Genomic DNA, 22,341 nt, shown 5'->3' with positions numbered 1-22,341 from the left:
TTCCACAAAAATCAGATTTCCAGACCAAAATATGCCTATCAATTTTAAACAGTATTAGCAATCGATCAGGTAAAAGCCACTAAAAAAAAAAAGAAAATAATTTCAGGAATGATTATTAAAGAGTGCAACTGTCTCAAAAGAGAACAATGATGTGTTTATCTACTAAAAAAGAGATAAGATGTTAGGCAAATGCTTAATTAACTGTTCTCTGTGGATTCTGAATCAATGCCCTGATGTCTGTGAGATGACGGACTCAGAGCTCTCATCTCTTCTCTATGTTCTCTCTTGAGGTGATATTGATGAATTTCACAGCTTCAAATACCATCCATACCCTAGTGACTCCTAAATATTGATCGCTTTCCAGCCCTCACTCTGATCTCCAGATTGGCCATCCAAGCATCCACTCCACAACCCCAGACTGCCTAAGAGGCATCTGGAAGACTCTGAACTTAACACATCCAAAGCCCTTGACTCCCTCTACCCAATTCAGCTCCTCCCCACAGCCTCCCTATTTCAGTAGATGAGAGCCCCATCCTTCTAGTTGATTGAGTCAAAAACCTTGGTGTTATCCTCATCACCTCATTGCTACCACCCTGGTCTAAGCATCTATCATATCCCATGTGGATTATAATACCAACTTCCGAACTGGTCCCCTGCTTTCATCTTTATCTCTAAAGTTAGAGTAATAGTATCATAACCTAAGTCAGGTCAGGTCATTCCCCTGCCCCAAATCCTTCTGTGGCTTTCCATCTTACTTGGAGTAAAAGTGGAAGTCCTTCCAATGGCCTATGCAACTGTCCACCATCTGACCACATCCCGCACCACATCTCTGCTCTCCCGCTTGCTCACTCCAATCCAACCACACTGGCCTCCAGTGCTGCTCCCCAAAAGCACCAAGTACACACCAACCTCAGGGCCTTTGCATCTGCTCTTTCCAGCTGTCTGGAATCCTTTCCTCTCATGGCTTCTCTCTGACTTCTTTCAAATCTCTGCTCAAATGTAACCCTAATCAATGAGACTTTCTTGGACGTCCTATAGAAAAACAACATGCTACACTCACAACAGCAGCCCCTATTCTCCTTCCTGTTTTATTTCCTCCTATCGCTTATAACCATTTGACATATTATATATATATTTACTTGTTTGTTTACTGTTGGACCTTCCTCACCCCTCCCCCAGAACATGGGCTCCATGAAGGCAGACACTTGCTTTGTTTACACATTCTGTATCCCCAGGAACTGGAACAGTGTCTGGCCCTTAGTAGGCAGAATACATATTTGTTGACTGAAGGGAAATGTGAAGTCTTATACAGCCCCTGCACAAACGCTTTCTCTGGAGGCGCCATGGCTGGGCACTTTTCCTCTAAGTATCTTCCTTCCCACCCATTTTCCTCTGTTATCAGCCTACCACTTTGAATGTTAGAATTCCCTCCCCTACATTACAGAGAATTTCTGGAAAAGCATCACTCAGCAGCAACAGTTTTCTATATTTAAGTGACAAGAGGTTTAAGGTAAAAACTGATAAAGAACATGCTCTCTGGACTGTCTTCTTGAACTTTCTAAAGCATGTGGTACCCTCAGCAGGTCTCAACTCTGGCAGTGCTAGGCTCAAGTGCTGCGTATTCTGTGATGGAGAGCATGCTGACCACATGTTAGTAATGACGCCGATCTAGCTATGCAATTCCTTGAGGCTTTACCTGATATTGAACCCACAGCAATACTTAATTATTCAGTATCACTGTGGAAAACAAATGATTTCTGTTAACTGAAGTTTAACTCAAAGACAGAGGGAGTTTTGGTGAAAACAGCATTAAAATGTATGCTATACTTCTTTATCCATAAACAGAATCTACAGAACATAACTAAGCATTCTCTCAGTGACATCTGAGCACCAGATACTAAACCTGGCACAGGTAAAAACTCAATACAGCTGAGTGCTGTGCTGTTGACATACTTGTAGATGGCAGATGGTTTGAGACATAAGGCTGGACTGTCACTCACTTTAGAAGAAAACCTAGAAACTACTTTCTTGAAATAAGTTCCTGATCTCGACACGATTTTTGTTTGCATCTTTCCCATGAAACTCAAGCAAATATGGCAGCCTTTTAAAAACAAAGAATAAAACTGCTAACTCAAAGGCCAGATAAAGCTTTCCCTCCAGAAAAATCATGTGTATTAATGCTATCAGTGTCCTTTCACTTGTCAGCAGCATTTTCAACATAACTTACTATTTCTCAATCACTAATAATACAGCAATTCCTTTTTTGCTTCAAATATTTTCTTGTATCTTATATTAAAGTTACTGATAAGCATAAGTTTATAAAATTGTCATCAGAAGATAAGAGGTATATAGCCCAAACAAAAATTACCTCCATAATTTCTTTAATATGTTTAAGAGAACTCTGAATACAAGTAATATAAAAATTTGTCATTAATATGAGAATGTTGCAATGTCCTCATGGTAGCAACATATCAGGTGGCCTTTCTCATGAAATCATTCTGGAATGACACTTCGCATTCTGAGTGACATCCAGATATATAGGATGAGTCAATGAGTTGGCATCCTTTACCCCTGAAACACACCTACGAGAACTCGACGACGGAAACAGCGCCCAGGTTACTCTTCATGCTAAGAGCCAGACTTGGACCTCAAATATTTCAGGAAAATTTATGAATCACATAATAGCCAGATATTTCTTGTCATGAAATACATAGCAACACATCTGATATTGAATTGAAGCTTAAGGTAAAAAGGACCAGGTGCTTAAACTAATATTTTAAACATCCAAATAAATTAGCTTATAATTACAAGAACATATATTTTTAGAAAGGCATTACTTGTTAGTGTTCACACTGTGTTTTTCTTTAAAAACTACGCTGTCCATAAACTACTTGGCTCTACTGAAGCAAGCATTCTAAAGAATCAATGCTGATATTCTCTAAAGTTGAATATACCAGGACTGACTTCCCAGATATTTTAATTTTTACTTTTTCCTTAAAGATTCAGATAAGAGAACAAAGCAAGAATTTTGAAACTCAAGCTCTCAACAGAGTAACACAAAGGTGGATATTTAAAAAAACAACAAAAAAACAAAACTATGAAGCATTAAAGCAAGAATAACAAACACATTCGTCTGTACCTCATTATTTTTTTATTTTTTTTAATAATTTTATTTATTTATTTTTTCCCCCAAAGCCCCAGTAGATAGTTGTATGTCATAGCTGCACATCCTTCTAGTTGCCGTATGTGGGACGTCGCCTCAGCATGGCTGGAGAAGCGGTGCGTCAGTGTGCGCCAGGGATGAACCCAGGCCACCAGCAGCGGAGCGCACGCACTTAACCACTAAGCCACGGGGCCGGCCCCTGTATCTCATTATTAATAAGTACAAAATCCCCTACAAGTGGTAACCTCTTAGAAGCCTACTTAAAGTTCCTGTTTGAAAACTGTCAAAACCTACACAGGTTACACGTCTTGAGGCTTCAGCTGTCATTTATCTTCTCTTAAAGATAATACATTTGTTAAGGCTTTGAGTCTTTAGTAGTTTATTAGCAAGTTGACAGTTTCCACAGATATTCCTAACTATAACCTTGGGCCAATCTGGACCCTGTATTTGAGACACCGAAGTCCCATGGAGAGAACTGGTTCTAGAGAACTTCCCTTTACGAGGATCAAGCAGGGAGTCGGGTTTGCGAAATGGCTAATAATAAAGTCCACTTCATGAACCCGTCCCAGCACCAATTTCATTTCCCAGCCTACGGAAAACTCAAGAATGATTCAGTCCCAGCTCAGCACAGTCCGAGAGCAGAGCAGTGTTCTGCAAAGTGCCAGCTTTCAGTTGGAGCTTCAGGAAGCCTTGCCTGGCTTTCTTCTAGGGCATGGTCCCCCACCCAGGCTCTGCCTCAGGATCAGGGCTGCGGGTGCTTTCCCAGGGTGCCAGTCAACGCCTGTGCCCACCTCACCCCGAGGGAACCAGAATCTCTAGGGGGCGAGCGCCCTGATCCTAAAGGGCCACAAGGACTACTCCAGAACACTTAGGAATCTAGCCTGAGGGTTCTGTGTGGTCAAGCTCCTTGGGGTCTGCTTTACTTTTTTTAAAAAAATTATTTTGAAATAATTATAGATTCACAAGAAATTGCAAAGAAATGTACAGGGAAGTCCCATGCACCCTCCCCTCAGCCTCCCCCAGTGTGAACATCTTGCATGACTAGAGTACAATATCCAAACCAGGAAACTGACATCAGAAAACATACACTCCCAAGCGCTCACCCCTGGCTTCAAGGGAGCGGCTCTTCCTTTATTTGGCTCTATATTAGTATTTGGGCATTTCACCAATTCAGATTCCTACTAGTCAAGAGATACCATGCATGGAGACTTAAAAAAAAAAAAAAGCAATCATGTGCATTTTTTCCAGGATTAAAAATAGTACAATGTAACATTTGAAAAATGTTAAAGGACAAAGTTGAGATGAAAATCTCCGATTTCACACTGGGGATAAAAACAGCCCTGACAGAGAATGTAACTTGTCATTTTAATGTAGCTACATTTATCACTGCTGTGTCTTTTGGGGAGAAAAATCTGAAATGACAACAGATTTTAGCTTTCACTTAATTAGCGCTTATTTTTAAATGGCACCTATATAAAGATGCACTGACTAGCTGAAAACATTTAGATTGGATTTATTTTCATTTAGTCGAATCTATAAATGTTGAACGATTCATGAGTTTCCTTCTTTGAGGAGGGAAAGCTGTCTGTCACAGAATTAGGATTCCTAGATCTCATGAAGCCCCTCACGGACAGCCTCTTCCCCCAAAGACTTGTCGTGTCTCAGAACTGGATGTTTGCGAGTCAGATTTTAAAAAGTTAAATATCATTCAAAAGGAAGACGGTTAAAAAAGAAAACAATTTTCATAGTATTCAGAGGAATAAACTGATAAGCTATGTAGATTTAACAGTGCTTTCAAACGATGTTGTCACTATGCAACGGCACGGTCATCAATGGACATGATTTTAAGAAGAGCAGACCCTGTTTATGAAGCAAACAAACTACGACTCTGAATACCTAGCCTTAAAAATTCAGGGGACCATTCATTAACTACTTCTTTCCAGATAGAATTTTATAATGTTTGAACAGGAATTTAAGTGAGCATTTTTTTCTAATTTGATTTCTTAAATTGAAGACATTCATCTGCTTAAAAGCTTCCATCTACCATTTAAGGGTGAAGCAAGGTAAAATTACCTCATTTTCATCTTTTTTTTTTTTTTTTTTTTTTTTTTTTTGTGAGGAGATCAGCCCTGAGCTAACATCCGCCAATCCTCCTCTTTTTTTGCTGAGGAAGACGGCCCTGGGCCAATATCTGTGCCTATCTTCCTCCACTTTATATGGGACGCCACCCCAGCATGGCCTACCAAGCAGCGCGTCGGTGCGCACCCGGGACCCGAACCAGCGAACCCCGGGCCGCCGCAGCGGAGCGCGGGCACCCAACCGCTTGCGCCACCGGGCCGGCCCCTCATTTTCATCTTTTAGATTACACTTAAGAAACACGACCCCTTTGTAAAAGAAAAAAAATGCTTTCATTAAAGTTAGGGAAAAAAGCCTAAATTTTTAAGGAAGAACCATAGGAGGTATTTTAACTTGGCAAAGTTTATAATTCTAAGTAACATCTTCATGCTAGATAGTGATTTCAGCCTATTTCACACGACCTGACACAGTAAGTTAATTCATACAACTGCCCCAAAAGTGATATAATCAAAAAATCTGACACTAGTCTCATAGCTCAAAAGCAGCTAGCACATAAATTACCATTTATAATTTAGTTTTTGTAAATAATTCACCTAGTCCTATTTCTACCATTTTCCCTGGGGAAAAAGGCTTAATATTCCTGGGTCAAGTTACCTTCATATATAAGTGTACATATTCATTTATTCAGAAAAGGACCACAAAAGTACATTTGAAATGTCATTTGAAACCATTTGGAAAAAGAGCATTCTTTACTACTTGTCGACGATCATAATCATTTAAGGCCGACATTTCTCAGGGTTCACCTACCGCACCTCTTCTCACTATACTTCTCTCTCCTGGCAATTTTGGCCACATCTATGAAAATGCCACTGATCACAACCAGGCCTACCAAATAAACCTCTCCCCAGGCCAGAGCTCCAGTTCTATGTAGCCTCCTGCCTCCTAGACAGCCATACCTGGTTGCCCCACAGATACTTGTGACTCAACATATCTAAAATGAGACTTGCTGCCTCTTCCTCACTCCCCTCGTACATTCCCCATCTCAACCACTTGGCCCACCACCCACCTGGTTAGCCAGGCTGGATTCTTCCCTCTCTATCCTCCCATCCCACCTCATAACTAGATTCAGTCAATCAACAAATTCTACTGATTTTATCTTCTAGATCTTTCTTAAATCCATTCTCTACTGTCCTCTCCATCGCCCCATTTCAAGCCCTCATCATCACACACCTTGGGGGCTAACAAACATCCCCAGAAATGGAATCCTGCCCCCCTCTACCCACTCTGCAAGCTGCAGCCCAAGTAATCTTTTTGAAATAGAAATCAAATCACGTCACTCCTGTTTAAACCTCTTCAATGGTTCCCTTCACCTTCAGTTAAAAAGTGAAACTTCTTGATGGGGCATATTAAGCTCTGCAAGCTTTGGGAGCCTTTCCAAAAGCCTTCTCAGCCTTCTCCTCCAGCACCATCTCTTGCCACTATACCCACGTGCACACCAACCCCTGTGCAGGTCCAGCCTGTGCCCAGCCTCTTCGCATTTGCACATAGTGTTCCCGCAGTTTGCCATGACCATTTCTGCCTGGCTAACACTCATACTCGTCTTTGAGGATTTGCCTCCTCCAGGAAGCCTTCCTCAATACCAACTCGCTATTTTCTGCTCCCCTGATAGTCTGCGCATATGCATCTGTATCGTATGCATCTCTCTGTCCACATCATCCAGGAAAACTGCACTCCTTGGGGACAGGGAGTAGGTATCATTTCTAGCTCCCTGCATCTAGCCATAATGTAGACATTCTGTAAATGCCTGTGGAGCAAAAGTAGGGAGGAAAAGAATGGGAAAAAAAAGCCTCACTAGTTAAAAGAGTATTACTGGTACATGAAGAGTGACCAATGCAAGAAAAGAAATGTTCAGAAATAAAACCAAATACATAGAGGAATTTAGTGTGTGATAAAGGTGGGATTTCCAATCAGTGGATTAGTCAACAAATGGCGCTGCAACCACAGGGGAAGAAGGAATTGGATCCATATCTTACACTGTAATCACAAATAAGTTCCAAATTGATCAAATACTTAAATTTTAAAAAAGAAATTAAAGTATTAGAGGAACATGGGATAATTATTTTATAACTCTAAGTAGGGAAGATCTTCCTAACTGGGATTTAAAACCAAGAAGCTATAAAAGAAAAGTGTGCAGAAAAGAGTTCACCTAGCAGGTCTGAGACTGTGATCCTTAGAAAGACCTGCACATGTGGCTGGCCCTTGGCTGGCCTCTGGGAACCTAGAGTTTGAGAGAGTTCTGACCATTCCCTAACTGGTAAGAGTAGCTCACTCTGCCAAAATGTTTGTGGAAACATTAAGCTTTATGCTGAACTCCTGCATTCCTTCTGGGAGTCTGGACTTTTGGTACATACCAAGGCAGAGGGTGCCTACATGACCAGCCCCTCACAAAAAACCCTGGGCATGGAGTCTCTAATGACCTTCCCTGTTGGTAACATTTCCCATGTATTGTCACAACTCGTTGCTGGAGGAATTAAGGGCATCCTGTGTGACTCCACTGAGAGAGGATTCTGGAAGCTTGTGCCTGGCTTCCCCTAGACTTTGCCGCATGCGTCACTTCCTTTTGCTGTAATAAATCACACTTGTGAGGACAACTATGTGCTGAGTCCTGTGAGTTCTCCTAGTGAATCATCGAACCTGCGGTGGTCTGAGGTAACTCCATTACACTAAAAAAGAAAAAAATTGATAAATTCTACCAAATAAATATTTAAAAAATTCCCCATAGCAAAAGCCACCATAAGAAAAGTCAAAAGACATGGGAAAAAATATTTGCAACTCATATTACAAGTCAGTACAGCTATTACATAAAGAGTTCCTACAACTAACAAGAAAAAGACCAAAATCCCAAAGAAAAACAGGCAGAAGATACAGAGAATGAAGAAAAAGAAATACAAATAGCTCAAACCAAAAGATACTCAATTTCACTCAAATAAGATAAATACAAAATAAAATTATAAATCTACATTGTCTCCTGCTAGATTAGCAAAGATAAAAGAATTAGAAAGCAGACTGGATTGGTGTGGTAGGCAGAATAATGGCCTCCCAAACATGTCCATGTCCTAATCCCTGGGAATTGTGTTATGTTACCATACACAGCAAAGAGGAATTAAGGTTGAAGATGGAATTAAGACTGCTAATCAGCTGACTTTAAGATAGGAAGATTACCCTGGATTTCCGGGGTGTTCCTAATGTAATCATAAAGGTCCTTAAAAGTGGAAGGAGGCAGAAGAATCAGAATCAGAGAAGGAGATGTGATTATGGAAGCAAAGTCAGAGTGACTCCAAGGACTTGACCCACTGTTGCTGGCTCTGAAGATGGAGGAAGAGGCCACTAGCCAAGGAATGTTGTGGCCTCTAGAAACTGGAAAAGGCAAGGAACAGATTCTCCCCTAGAGCCTCCAGAAGAAACGCAGATCCACCCACACCTTGATTTTAGCCCCATGAGATCCATTTTGGACTTCTGACCTCTAGAATTGTAAGATGACAGACTCATTTTTTTATAAGCCACTGAATTTGTGATTTGTTACAGTAGCCATAGGAAATTAACACAGTTTGAGAGGATGTCTGGAAACAGGCACTCTGACACGCTGTGTGTGGCAGTGAAAGCCCGTACATCTTCCATAAAGGGGAATTTGGCAATACGAGTAATTCTATTTCTAAGAATTTATCCTACAATATACATGAACACATACAAAATGGTGTATGTATATGCAAGGTTATCCACTGTAGTAGCTTATATAATAGCAAATGATTGGAAATAATCTCAATATCCATCAATAGAGGACTGAATAAATAAAGTATGGTACAGTCAACAGAATACTGTGCAGTCATAAATACAGTGGAGAAGCCCATTCATTAGTCACTATCTATTGATGAGTTTAAAAAGCAAGGTATGGAAGAGCGTATACAGCACGCTACTTTTAGGGTTAAGGGGGAAAGAATATAAATAACAAGTAGCCTGCATAGGTCTAAACTGCCACTGGGTGGATAGTAACAGACTGAAAACACTGGTTGTCTGTGAGGAGGGGAATAGGGTGGCTGAAGGGTGCTAGGAGGGAGATATTTTTAGTGCATACCTGTCTTAGTTAGTTCAAGCTGCTATAACAAGATACCATAGACTGGGTGGCTTACAATAACAAACATTTATTTCTCCCAGTTCTGGAAACTGGAAGTCCAAGACCAGGGTGCCAGCAGGGTCACATTCTGGTGAGAGGCTGCTTCCTGGTTTATAGAGGGCAGCCTTCCTGTTGTACCTCACATGGTGGACAGAGTGAGCTGTGGTCCCTTCCTCTTCTCATAAGGGCACTAATCCCATCATGGGGCTCCACCCCCATGACCTCATCTAACCTAATCACCTGGTAAAGGCCCCACCTCCAAATACTTTGAGGGCTAGGGCTTTAACATGTGATTTCAGAGGGACACAAACATTCAGTCTATAACAATACTCTTTTATACTTCCTGAATTTTCAATCATGGGCATACATTAGCTGTTTAAAAAAACTTAAAAATAAATGCTTGTTGAGTAAATGACCTTTCTAAATAGCAAAATACACTTATTGATGACTTGGTTGCTGCTGGTTCCTATTCATTCACTCTACTGGCATTAGCACATTCACTCAACAAACATTTACCAAGACCCTACTGTGAACAAAGTATTAAGTGGAGAAAAGAGTAAGACACAGCCACTGTCTTTAAGGAGTTAGAAATCCTCCAAAGGAGAGAGATGAGGAGGGCACAATTATGGATCATGTAAAGAGGAAAGTGGTAAATGCCCTGAGAGGTACAGATAAAGCACTACGGGGCTCCAGAGGATGCCAAGGGTACTTCTGGAGGGATGTTGATGGCATTTGAGCTACCCTGGAAGGATAAGACGACTTTGGACCTAAGAACAATGACAAAAATGCACACATGGTAGCCACACTCAGAGAATATGTGGCCATCATTAAACACCTCAGTCTCACTGCCAGAGTATAGGAGGGGTAGAAAAAATGGCCACTGTTGAGATGTAGGGCCACACTGCGAAGAGAGGTTGTGTTTACACTGGCAGAGAGGGAGGAACCGCTGAAGTTTCAGGGGCAAGGGGATAAGAGAATCAGAGCTGCATCCCAGGAAGATGAATCTGAGAGAAGGCACATGTACTGGTGGCCTGGATGGGAGACAGGACAGAGGTCGGAAAACGAGTTCAAACACCATTCCAACAGTACAGAAGGGAAGAGATGGAAACCTGACCTAAGTCAAGCGGCAGGAAAAATCCCCTGGGTTTATTAATGTTAAGGAAAAGGGAAATCTTACAATGACCTTGATTTTGGTGTACGAGGGGGATGGGGAGGAGGAGAGATACCATGAGAGAAACTGAGAGCACAGAGGAGTAGTTTTGGGCGAAGGCTGAGAGATTAATTTTAAACAAGTGTTTAGGGGTCAGTTGAAGCTATGTAGGAGCTAAAGGGAACTAGGAAGCCATAGATCTGGAAGTCACGCTCAGAAAGGCAATGCTGGTAGACAGGAGAGTGAGAAAGATTGCTGAGAGGGTAGTACAGAACAAGGAGGAGGGGAAGCATGGACTTTTCTGGAAAACACACATTTAGACAGCAGAAGGAAACAGAGGAACCAGAAAAGCAGCTAGAGAGGTAGGAGGGCTGGGGGATTGTGATCTCAGAAGCAAAGGGAGAGGTGTCTGGAAGCGTGATGGTCTAGATGTCCTAGACTTCTGCTGAAAACATCTAAAAAATGCTGGACACAACAGAAACCTTTTAAAAAGTGCATCAGTGAGCTGGCTAGGGAGAAATAAATACTCAGAAATCAAAAACTAACCGCAAACAGGAATGTAGAGAGCAAGAGGCGCGCACTGGCTTTCACCTTCAGGGCACTCACGGAACTGGTTTTCATGGCATCTTGGTGTATGGGGGCTAGGACATAAAGCCCCGGGGTCACCCAAGATGGGCGTCAAACTGGAAACCTCCTTCAGTGAAGCTTGGCCTCCGAAGTGCTGCAACCTCAGGGTAAGGCACTTACCTGTCTAGATGATTGGTGCTGAGCAAGGAAGGAAAGATCTCCATTGCCGTCCCCCACCAGGAATTTGTAGCCACAAGGTAGCTCTTAAGCAGTCTGTAGCCTAAACTCATAAAACTTGGATGGTCCAAAAAACATCAAGTGGAGAATTTAATTTGTAACTGTCCCAGGCTGGTAGTACCCCACGATGCCTAGCAGAAGGAAATGTAAAACTGCCTTCAATCCTGGCCTCAGTATTCCCACAGATAAAGGTTCAAAGAATATGAGTTCACAGGCAATAATCACAAACCAGCCCAGGAAACTAGGCACCATGAGACAGCAAATAAGAACTCAGCAGACCAGGCATGGCTGAAGAGATGTGAGTGAAGCAGAAGACACAATATCCAAGGAGGCAAAGGGATGCTCCATATACCATAATTCTTTATATTTTACATATATTTTAGAAACATTCTCTTGTTGCTACTCAACATTTTAAGAAAACCTTTGAAAGGAGGGGTGGGTGGTTAAGAGTTAAATGATGGCGCAGTTGAAGAGGCTGAGGTCTCACAGACTACCGAGCCTGACAACTTGCATGGTCTTGAGTCACTTTCAAAAGAATAGTTCCCCTCAAGTAAGGGGGCGAGAAGTCAGACAACAAGTTATGAAAGGAGTGGCCGCTGAGGATGTGCAGGCAGGCAGTGAACGCTATGCTTCTGAACATAGATGGCAATGCGGGGGGCAGTCCAGCAGGGACAATAGTTCCAGGAGATGGAGAGCAGGAAGAAGGGCCGAGCACATCTGAAGGCTGGAAGGGAGAGGGCAGTGGAGAGAGAGAGACTGAAAGAATACAGAGGGCCAAGTCTTGGAGGAGGCAGGAAGGGAGGAGATTTAAAAGCATGATTAGACACTCAATTAGCCAAGTGTACTGTTTATTCAAGAAAAGAGTCCTGGCCAAAAAGAAAATAGAGAACTAAGACATACTTCAGTCCTAAGGCCACATCTAGGCTGAAAAGCAGGTAGCCGTGTGTGTGCATGTGTGTGCACGAGCGAATGTTAGTCCTCGTTTCAATTCCCATCTGAAAATGACCTATTTGCTTTTAGCTATTAATTCTGGAATCAACCTAGAAAGTAACAGTCCACTAAATTTCAGTCTGGTTTAAAATCTCAAAGCACTTCATAAAAATTTCCCCATTTCTGAACTGAAAAATGAAGGCACAGGAAAAAGTACCCTATGTTGTTAATTCTCTATTCATAGGATCATTTATACCTCTCATTCAAATGATCAAAAAAGATGTACATCCCCATAATCCACTTTAGTAATTTCTATGTGATTATTTTTACAAGAAAGCACAACTGGAGTAGAGCAAAAGGGGACACAAGGCAGAAATGGTACAGTGCTTAAGCCACTTGGTAAGCCACATTTAACGTGGCTCACCAAAGCGAGGGAAAGACTATGAAAACCAAAGGCAGCAGTAACCAACGCCTGCAGATGCGGATGGGCCCTGCCCTCAGAGGTGTTGCTGTTTCTGAGACACTGCTTCCATCCTCTGTACACAGTAGAAAGCACTGTGCCATCAGTCCGGGAAAGGCCGCTAGTCTCCACAGAAAAGGCCTTGCAACCCAGTTGCTTCTCTCTAGAAAGTTGAGCCAACAAGTCTTCTCTCCTGTGCCTACTTCTACCACTCATAAGAAGGTCAAATTTACCAAAACAAAAAAACACCAAAAAACTTTGCAACTATATGACTGCTAATCAGCTCATAGAATAACAAGAAGTTGAAAATACCACAATGCCAAAGAGTTTAATCCAGAATGGCACAGAAAAGTAGAAAATGCACAAACACAAACCTGAATGAGAGCCCTGTTACCCTGAAAGCAGTAGGCCTGTGCAGGGTCAAAAGGTGGAAAGAAAACAAATGGAAAAATTTCTGAAGATATCTATCTATTACATATCACTGCTATCTATAGTTCACATTTCTAGTTAAGATGCTTTCTGTTTTAATACTCTGAAATTTAAGACTTTCAACTAATCCTTTATCAAGGTACAACCAACGGTTTGTTAATAAGAATACTAACCTTTATCTATCTAGCATCTTTCTTTTAAAGGGCTTACAGTGCCCCACATATTATCGCAATTACTTTATTAATATTCTTGGAAAAATGTATGTTGGGGTAATCATCCTGATTCTTTGCACCTGCTGGGAAAATCATGTGCTAATAACAGAACAGCTGACATTCATTGGGCACTTGTTGTGTGCCAGGCACTGGTGTAAGCACTTTACATCTAATCTTCACAAGAACCCTCTGGGGAAGAGACTGCCATTATCCCCACTACAGATGAGAACACCGAAGCACATAAATACTATGTGACTTTCAAAGTCGCCAAGCAGGTAAGTGACTGAGCCAGATTCAGTCACAGGCCATTGGACTGCATGGCATGTGCTTGTGACCATGCACCAGAGCGCTCTGCAAACAAGGGCTCTCACTGGGTCTCCCTCATCAGTGGCTGCTGTGAGCCGGGCAGCCAGGGCTCAGGCTCCACTTCTAGTTCTCCATTTCCCTTATGGAAGCCTACAGCCCAGGAGTTTAGTAATAAACTCAAGCCCTTCACTTAAACAATATTCAAGAAAATCCATGCATGCGTGTAGCTATAAAGATAGATTTATGTGACTTTATTAATGACTAAATTAACTTAAAATGCATTTTATTCTACCTAATCTATGATTATCTAAAAGCTGTTTTTCAAACTTTCTAGACCATGATTAACAGAAAGCCATACACTTTACATCATGACCCTGACACACGCACACATAGATAACTGAAAGAAACGTTTCACGAAACCATACTTATCCATATTATATGTTATGCTGTTAATATTTTCTCTTCTATTCCATTTAAAAATGCTGGTTGCAACCTAGTAAAATTGATTTCATGACTCAATAATAGGTTGGCATTCAGTGTTTAAAAAACCCCTTATCTAAAATTTATATTATTGCTGATTATCCCATCTGAGTAAAAAAATGAGCAAATGATAAAGGAAATCAGTGAAAGACGAAGTTTGGCATTGAAGGCTCCACCCCAACAATCAAACTCTTTATTCTTCTATAACACTATCAGGCTCTGTTCATATGTACACAATTTTTGTTCCCGCCTTTAAAAAAATTACCATCACATCAGAAGCACTGCCACCTTTCTCATCATAAAAATGTATCATTTACCTAAAACTCGTATGGAGTTACAATGCATTTTGAGAAACTGGTACAATTTCTAGTGTTTGAAAAGCAAAGCAAAAATAAAACAAGAAATTAAATGCGTTGGCTGAAATAGAAAATGTTATCTCAACAATTTTCAAGTCTTACTGGATTGACATACTATGGAAACAGTCAAGTTAATGGTTTGGGGTTGACTCTGTGGCTAAAGTGCTTAAATTCAATTCAAAGTTTAAGTCCCGACTTGAACACATTGAGTGGTGAAAATACTAATGGGGAAGGAGGCAAGAGAGAGCCAAAGGGGCGGTCTGAAAGGAAAAGCCCACTCATATGCTATTCACCCCACAGCTGGATGGGGAACCCAGCTCTCTTGGCCTCCAGACACCATTTCATGGATACAACAGCAAGTTTACTTCTGACTTCAAATGCCAATAAAAATCACTGAGATAATCTGCAGAAGGTTTAACAGTTTTACTAATATTAACAAAGTGATATTTTTCAAGCAGTGGCCCTTTGTATTGTTCAATGCAATCAGGCTTAAATTACGCTTCCAGGAAATCCCTTTTTGGCACAGTCTCGCATTCCCTACTGTGGCAGTTTGGAAACTTTTCTTCCCCTCCTGTCTCAGAGGAATAATTGTCCCTTCTCCTTTCCAAAACTGCCCTGCAAACTGGACTTAATCCCATCCCCCTCTGCCTTCCCCAGGAGCCTGCTCAAGAAATGATCCCTGAGCCAGCCCCGTGGCTTAGCGGTTAAGCGTGCACACTCCACTACCGGCGGCCTGGGTTCGGATCCCGGGCGTGCACTGACGCACCGCTTGTGAGGCCATGCTGAGGTGGTGTCCCACATACAGCAACCAGAAGGATGTGCAACTATGACATACCACTATCTACTGGGGCTTTGGAGAAAAAAAAAAAGGAGGAGGATTGGCAATAGATGTTAACTCAGAGCCAGTCTTCCTCAGGAAAAAGATGAGGATTAGCATGCATGTTAGCTCAGGGCTGATCTCCCTCACAAAAAAAAACAAAAAAAAAAGAAAGAAATGATCCCTTCTCCCTCTTGCCTTGAAAAGAGGCAGGATTCCTTTCCCCCTGTCCACAAATATATTCACTCACCTTTCTCAGTCTGTAAGGAAAACACATCTTCCCTCAACCTGGCTGCTACCACTGTTTTTTTTTTTTTCTTTTTTTAACCATTACCTACTCTCTCTTTAAGCCCCTACAAACTGGCTTCTGTCCCCTCCACTCAGATCATTTCCCTGGATTTAACAAAGTTCAACAAATGTATGCCAGGCCTTGTACGAGGCACCAGGGACACAAAGATAAGGAAAGAAAGTCCCAACCTCAAGCAGTTCACAGTTAGGGAGTCCAGTCCCCAGGGAGCTCAGAATCATCAACTCGGAAGGACTCTTCCTGACCCTCCCCAGCATTGCACACCCTTGACCATCTTCTTAAACCTCCCTCTCTTTGGGCCCCTGCACGCTGCACCCAGCAGGTTCTTCTCTCACCTCTTCAAACATTCTCATTTGCTTCACTGACGCCTTCCCATCTTTGCTTGCTACAAGCTGGCCTTTCCCAAGGTTCTGGTTTGGACTTCTCTATTACACCCCAGGGTTACTTAACCTGTGACCCAGAGATGAGATTCAGAGGGGATGGGAGTCCCCTAACATTTTATGTAAAGTTTTATACATAAGTGCATTTTTCATGGGATGGGAAACTATAATTTACATCATATTATCAAAGGAATCCATGACTCCAAACAGATTAAGAACGATGATTCCAAATCTACATCTCTAGACTCTTTTCTGAGGGGCAGGTCTGCAATTGCTGCTGTAAATTCTGTCAAAAGACACTAACTGCCACACGAACAAAACAGAGCTCATCATTTCTTCCTCCTGTGGCCCTCTCGCTGGGCCCTCTGCCTCCCCTCCCTGGCTTCATGAGCTCTCTTCTCCACCCATTCTTCAGGACACTGTATTCAGTCCTACCACTTATTTCCACTACTTCCCAAAGCACCAGCTCTTGACTCTAGCAAGGCCCTCCCCTGAGGATCCCAGACCTCCCCTTCTTCCCCACACTCCAGCCAAACATCCCTGGCTACCCTCATAGACACTCTGCAATGCTTCCAGCTTTCCCTCTGCTGTGTTGAGGGTCAGGGTCTTGCCTTTACCTGTAATTCCACTTCCTCCACCATCCTCGTCCACTGGAAATGATAATTATCCTTCAAGGCCCAACCCAAATGACTATCAATTCCATGCAGGCTTTTCCAAGCTAGGTTGGATGTGTTCTCTTCTTCCTGTCACTCCCCAGTGGACTTCCTCTGCATTTCTCTTATAGCACTGAATCTAAACTATTGTACATTGGGGCCATAAATACTTATCATATCACTTCTGTCACATCACTGAATGGGACTAGATATCACTCATCCTGCACTACTTCTCCTCTGTCCTCAGTGCTCCCCGACACCACCCAACACAGTATTCTGCAATGAACTTGATTTATGAAACACTGCACACGTTGACTAGAATAGCAGGGACTGATATTCCACAAGCCATGTCAGTAGCTGATCTCCTTTCATCTGTATCTTGTATTCTTTTGGTGACTAGTTTAACTTTTTTCTTTAAGATGAATTTTAGTGGTTAAAACTTAAGGAATGTAGTTTTCCAGAACTTTGAGCAATTCAGTTCACGATTTTTCTCCAGTTTGTCACTTTATATATTTCCTAAAGGAAGAAGAAGGAATTCCTAGCACAGATATGAAAAATAAGCAAAGTACCACAGACTTGAGGAATAAAGCCCTCTATGGACCACTCCAATGACAGCAACCCAGAATCCTAGGCTCTGGTGCTAGATCCGCAACATCCAGAAATCTATCCCATTTGTTTCCATATAATGGATTTTCCCTTCACTTTCTACTAAACCCAAGTTCAATAAAAAGTGTCATTATACAACTCCCAAGCAGAAGTCATTATGCTGAGGTTAGCGAGATAAATAAAAGCTGATCCCTGCCTTGATAAGCTCACAGTATATCAGAGGGGACAGGCAATTACTACATAATTATTACATAAGGCAGACTGAGATAAGTGCTCTATTAGAGGGACCCACAGAGTCTAGCAAATGAGAGGTAAGATGAACTCCCACCGGGGGAATGCACACAGTATGGAAAAGAACCTAGGATTGAGTGAGATGGTGGAGGATGGGCTTTAAAGAGACAAGGGGACTGCAGGTGAAGGGGATAGGAAAACCAAAGACTCCAAGTTGAGAAAGTTCTACAGAGGAGCATAGGGTGATGCTGTGTGGTGGGAAGGAACAGTCAAGATGAGAGTAATACAGAAACCAAGACTTGCAAGAAGACAGTGGTCAAAATTGTTGAATGCTGGCAGAAATCAAACAGAATGAAGACTGAAGTGTGCCACTAGATTTGGCCAGTAAGAGGTCCTGGGTTCCAAGAAGGTACTTGCAATAAAGCTGGATACTGGAATGAGTTTGAGCAATGAAGATGAGGATAGACTAGAATATTCTTTCCAGAAGCTTGGATTGAAGTTAGAGATGGGACAGTAGTTTAGGAGAAAGCTGATCCAACACTTGACTTTTTTTTTTTTTTGTGGTGAGGGAGATGGGTCCTGAGCTAATATCTGTTGCCAAACTTCCTCTTTTTGCTTGAGGAAGACTGTTCCTGAGCTAACATCCATGCCAATCTTCCTCTGTTCTATATGTAGGATGCTGCCACAAGATGGCTTGATGAGTGGTGTGTAGGTCTGTGCCCAGGATCTGAACCCACGAACACTAGGCTGGCGAAGCGGAGCGCACAAACCTAACCGCTATGCCACTGGGCTGGCCCCCAAGACTTGACATTTTTTAGGGGAGTAAAGCTTAAAAGAGACAGAAGATGCCAGAGAAAGGGAATGGCTGATGGAGCAAGATCTTGTAGGAAATGGACTGGGGCCTCAGCTCCTTCAAACCTGCTATATGAACCATTCCTTAAATTTCTGACAGTTTAGGGCCAGATATGCAAAACCCGAGACAGAACATATTCCCTAACTGAATTTTCGTGGATTAGACTTACATTCTCAACTTCATAATAATTTCAAAGATGTGTTCCCATAAAACTTTTTTTAAACTCACAGTTAAAAAGTATTTAATATTGAAATATCTTTTAAATCACACATTTAATCAAAAACTGAGAAAAGGCTGAAAATGTATTCAACTCTATGATACTACATTTATTTTAAACATTACATTTGAATCTATAATCAACACATGACTCATGATGAGTACTTCATATCCTTCTAGACCTCCAGTCTTTGTATAATTGTCCTTTCTGTCAACCATGAATTTCCTTTGACTAAAACAACTGCCAATGAAATTTGGAAAGAGAGAAGCCTCGTCTCGCTAGAAAAAAATCTCAGGCCTTTATTGGAAAAAAAAAAAATTAAAAGACAGCCATAGGAAGAAGAGTTACATTACAAAGCAGCTCTTCTATTTAATGACCTCTTTCATCATCTTCAGTGTAGCCAGTAGCATATTTATCCTATACTTAAAGGTGTTTCTATATATATATTTTTAAAGAATTATTTCCTTGCTCTCCCCTTAGCAGGTGTTTGCCTCTAAGTTTGTTTAGAGTCAAACAGAGGAGAAGAGGGGTAGGAAGATGCAAGCAAGGTACGACAGCAAAAAAAGAAGGCAAGACCAAAGCAAACTATAAAGAAAGATTGTTTAAAGAGCAAGATGCGTGGAAAGTTTTATCTCAGTCACATGGCAAAACAAAGTAAGATTACTCCTACAGTTTGGTGAACAGGAAGGAAAAGCTCTAGGTATACACATCCTGAATCTTGTTATTTACTAAGTCATAGACTATAAGTAATTAAATGCATAATAACTCTGTCTTGCCAAATATATACTAAACACTATCAAATAACATTTAAAATGTCATTCTTTGAAAAAAATAAACCTGCCCTATTCAGCAACCGCCTGCAGTACTTATACAACGTATCTGGATTTTAGAAGTGCCTTTGCTTAAATGGCATTAGGGCTGAGAGGACTTGTTCTCAGTTAGAACTGGTGCTGCAAAAGCCTGACACGCATCGCTCGTTAGCTCCCAAGTTGAGAGCAACGAACTCTGGGATGTGACTTCCCAGTGTTGCACAACAGCACCCATGGTCCACATCCTTACCTCATGCCTTTTAAAGGGGGCTGGCCAAGACTGAAGGCAGGCTCGGTGGGTGGGAGAGCACAAGCTGCTCTGGGTGAAGTTCCTAGGCTCACGCAGGACTCCGACCCACCTCGCGGGCACTGTACTTCAGTCACCTGGGGCGAGCCATCCCACACAGACCAGCAAAGGAGAGGCCTACTCCCTCTGGGAATGGTTCAATCACCTTTAATAAACACCCTCGCACACATATCACAGTGGGAAGCGCAGCACGGAGAGTAAATGAAAGATGCTGAGGAGAACCCTGGAATTTACCAGACTGTGGGCCAGGGGAAAGGCGTATCTCGTGAGGATCTCAAACATATCTCTTCTGCTGTGGCCTTCCTGTTTCAGTGCGAACCTCAGGTTTCTCATGTCCTAGGGGGCAGAAGAGAAATGTGACAGTTCAGTCTTCAAACAAAGTCACCTTTGTTAGCAAAACATCTTCCATTCAATTAAGAGAGCAGAAGATCCACTTACCTGAAAGGGCAATTAATCTAGACTACTAAGAAAATTACTTTGTTTTGTATGATATTTTGAAATATCTGGTTTAAGAACACCTGAAAATATTCTCATCGTAGTCGTGAACACAGAGACAAAGCAATCAATGCTAAAGAGAAGACAGAGCTAACGTTCATTTTATAAGAAGAGAAATCAAACCTTGCCATGCACATCATCTCTATGTCTACCTACTTCAACTGCTTTCCCAGGTATTTTAATTATAAAACAGTATTTTATTCATAGAACTTCTCAAATGTGTATCTGCTATCAAATATAATCTCAGAATTGTCAAACATGTCATTAAAATACAGAAGCTCTTCCTCTCTCGGCATGCTTTTACTTTAAAGTCTCATTTTTAAAAATTAGGAAATGACTGGCATTTTAAGCTCTCATACAAGTAATGTAATATATTTTTACTATACAATTTTACTTTCACAGAGTTCTATATAAACCACATTAAAGTACTCCATATTACTATGCTAAAAATTAATGCTCAAAACCAGATTTTAAATGTAGTTTCCAATACATATTTCTTTAATAATCAGGAAAACCTTCTTTTAAATCAAATCCAAACAAAATAAGTTCCCTTAAATGTCAATTTGTATTATATATTAAAATATATAACAGTCTATCTTATTTTCAAAGCTCAAGTTTTTGAGGTTGTCTCTTAAATCAATCATGGTGCTGTGACTGAGTGATGGCTGAGCACTAAAAATGTTCTATTCTGCATCGCACTTCCAATTCAGAAAAATGAGCACCTTACTGGACCCTAGGGATACTTCAGGAGTGAGACCGATCCAGTCCCTGCCCTCCAGGCTGTCACGATCTTCATATTTTTCAAAGTGGTTTTTCATTTACTATCTCAAGAGCACTCTTAAAGCTTCCTAAGTCTTCAATGTGAAGGACCAGCAAAGGCCTGGCCATATACAAGACATCCCCAAATGCAAACGGCAGCAAAGGAAATGTAAAGAACTAGACTCTAAGACCTCCAAGGAACCACCCAAGATTGATCACTCTGTATACAGATGGTATCTACTGGGCCTTGCCAGCTCCAGGATTCTGTGCTTTCATTTTTAAAAGCATGAACTTCATGAATAAAATCCAAAAACCAATTCACAACATATTCCAAGAAAACTGGGATATTAGTTTTTGGCTCATGATGCAAAGCACTAGTCAAGTAGAAGGAAAAAATCATTTCAATAAGATGATATGCTTTTAAAGGGTTTGCAACAAGCCACAAGTACAGCATGGGATAGCCAAGGATCCTCAGGGCTCAAAGACCCATGACGAACTTTCTTCCTAACAGCCTTGGGTCAGATGATAACTCTGTAACATCATTCTCTTAATCACTCGGCCAGAAATTAGACCATTTCTAGATCAATATTCTGTTCTATCAGTGATTCAAACAACTACTTTCAATGTGCCAAAGCACAAGTGATTCAAGCAACTTCTTGTCATCATCTGATTCAGACATAATTAAAGGACAGAAAGAAAATTGCCAACAAGAAAACTGAAGTGGAAAAGGCAAATGACTCACAGATGGCAGGTCACCAAACTTGTAACAGAAATATGAGCATATACTAACTGGTAAGCTCTACCTGGTCTCCCTAGAGGCCGACTCGTCAGGGAAGGACACCTGGGAAAGAGCCTTGTGGCATAAGAGTCTCGCAGTCAGACCCTCAGCCTATTTCACAACTGGGTCACATGGTGACAAGCCAAGCCTTGCTACAAGAAACGAGTGGAAGTAAACACACCTCCACTGCAACAACGCTGAAGGGCTGATTTATTGAGGCGTCATTTCTATAATGCATTTCTAAAAAAACAACCCCCATCACAGCTGACTTCAAAATACCACACTCTCTTTAAACCAAGTAAACGGGGGTGAGGCATGGAAGAAGAGAGATGGCTTTGTGGTGGTATGGTTTGGCTTTGCTTTATTTTTAATGCTCCAAGTTGTCAGTAGGGGCTGCGATGTGGCTGTAGGGATGGTAAGAATAAACCTATTCAGAGCTACCTTCTTCTCTGCTGCTAGACAGCATCCACTGGGACAACATCCACCATGTGAAAGTTGCTACTGGCAAGCAGAAATCCCCATAGGCAGAACTGGTAGAACCAAATTTGTAGGGATTATAACTATTTGTTTCAGGAGAGAAACACAGCTGTAC

At 41.6% G+C, this 22,341-nt stretch overlaps 1 protein-coding gene across 5 annotated transcripts in view; it reads right to left on the bottom strand.

Moving 5' to 3' along the window:
* Positions 1-22,341, bottom strand: part of MTM1 (myotubularin 1) — a 104,155-nt gene that overhangs the window by 38,542 nt on the left and 43,272 nt on the right. For all 5 annotated transcript variants that reach the window (XM_058534880.1, XM_058534883.1, XM_058534884.1 and 2 more), the window contains one exon: positions 19,952-20,053. In XM_058534880.1, the coding sequence (XP_058390863.1) occupies positions 19,952-20,053 (102 nt within the window). The remainder of the gene's footprint in view (positions 1-19,951; positions 20,054-22,341) is intronic.

Source organism: Diceros bicornis, chromosome X (assembly GCF_020826845.1).
Source record: "Diceros bicornis minor isolate mBicDic1 chromosome X, mDicBic1.mat.cur, whole genome shotgun sequence".
Classification (NCBI taxonomy): domain Eukaryota; kingdom Metazoa; phylum Chordata; class Mammalia; order Perissodactyla; family Rhinocerotidae; genus Diceros; species Diceros bicornis.
Note: the sequence above shows the minus strand (reverse complement) of the source record. Positions and strands in the feature narration are given on the sequence as shown.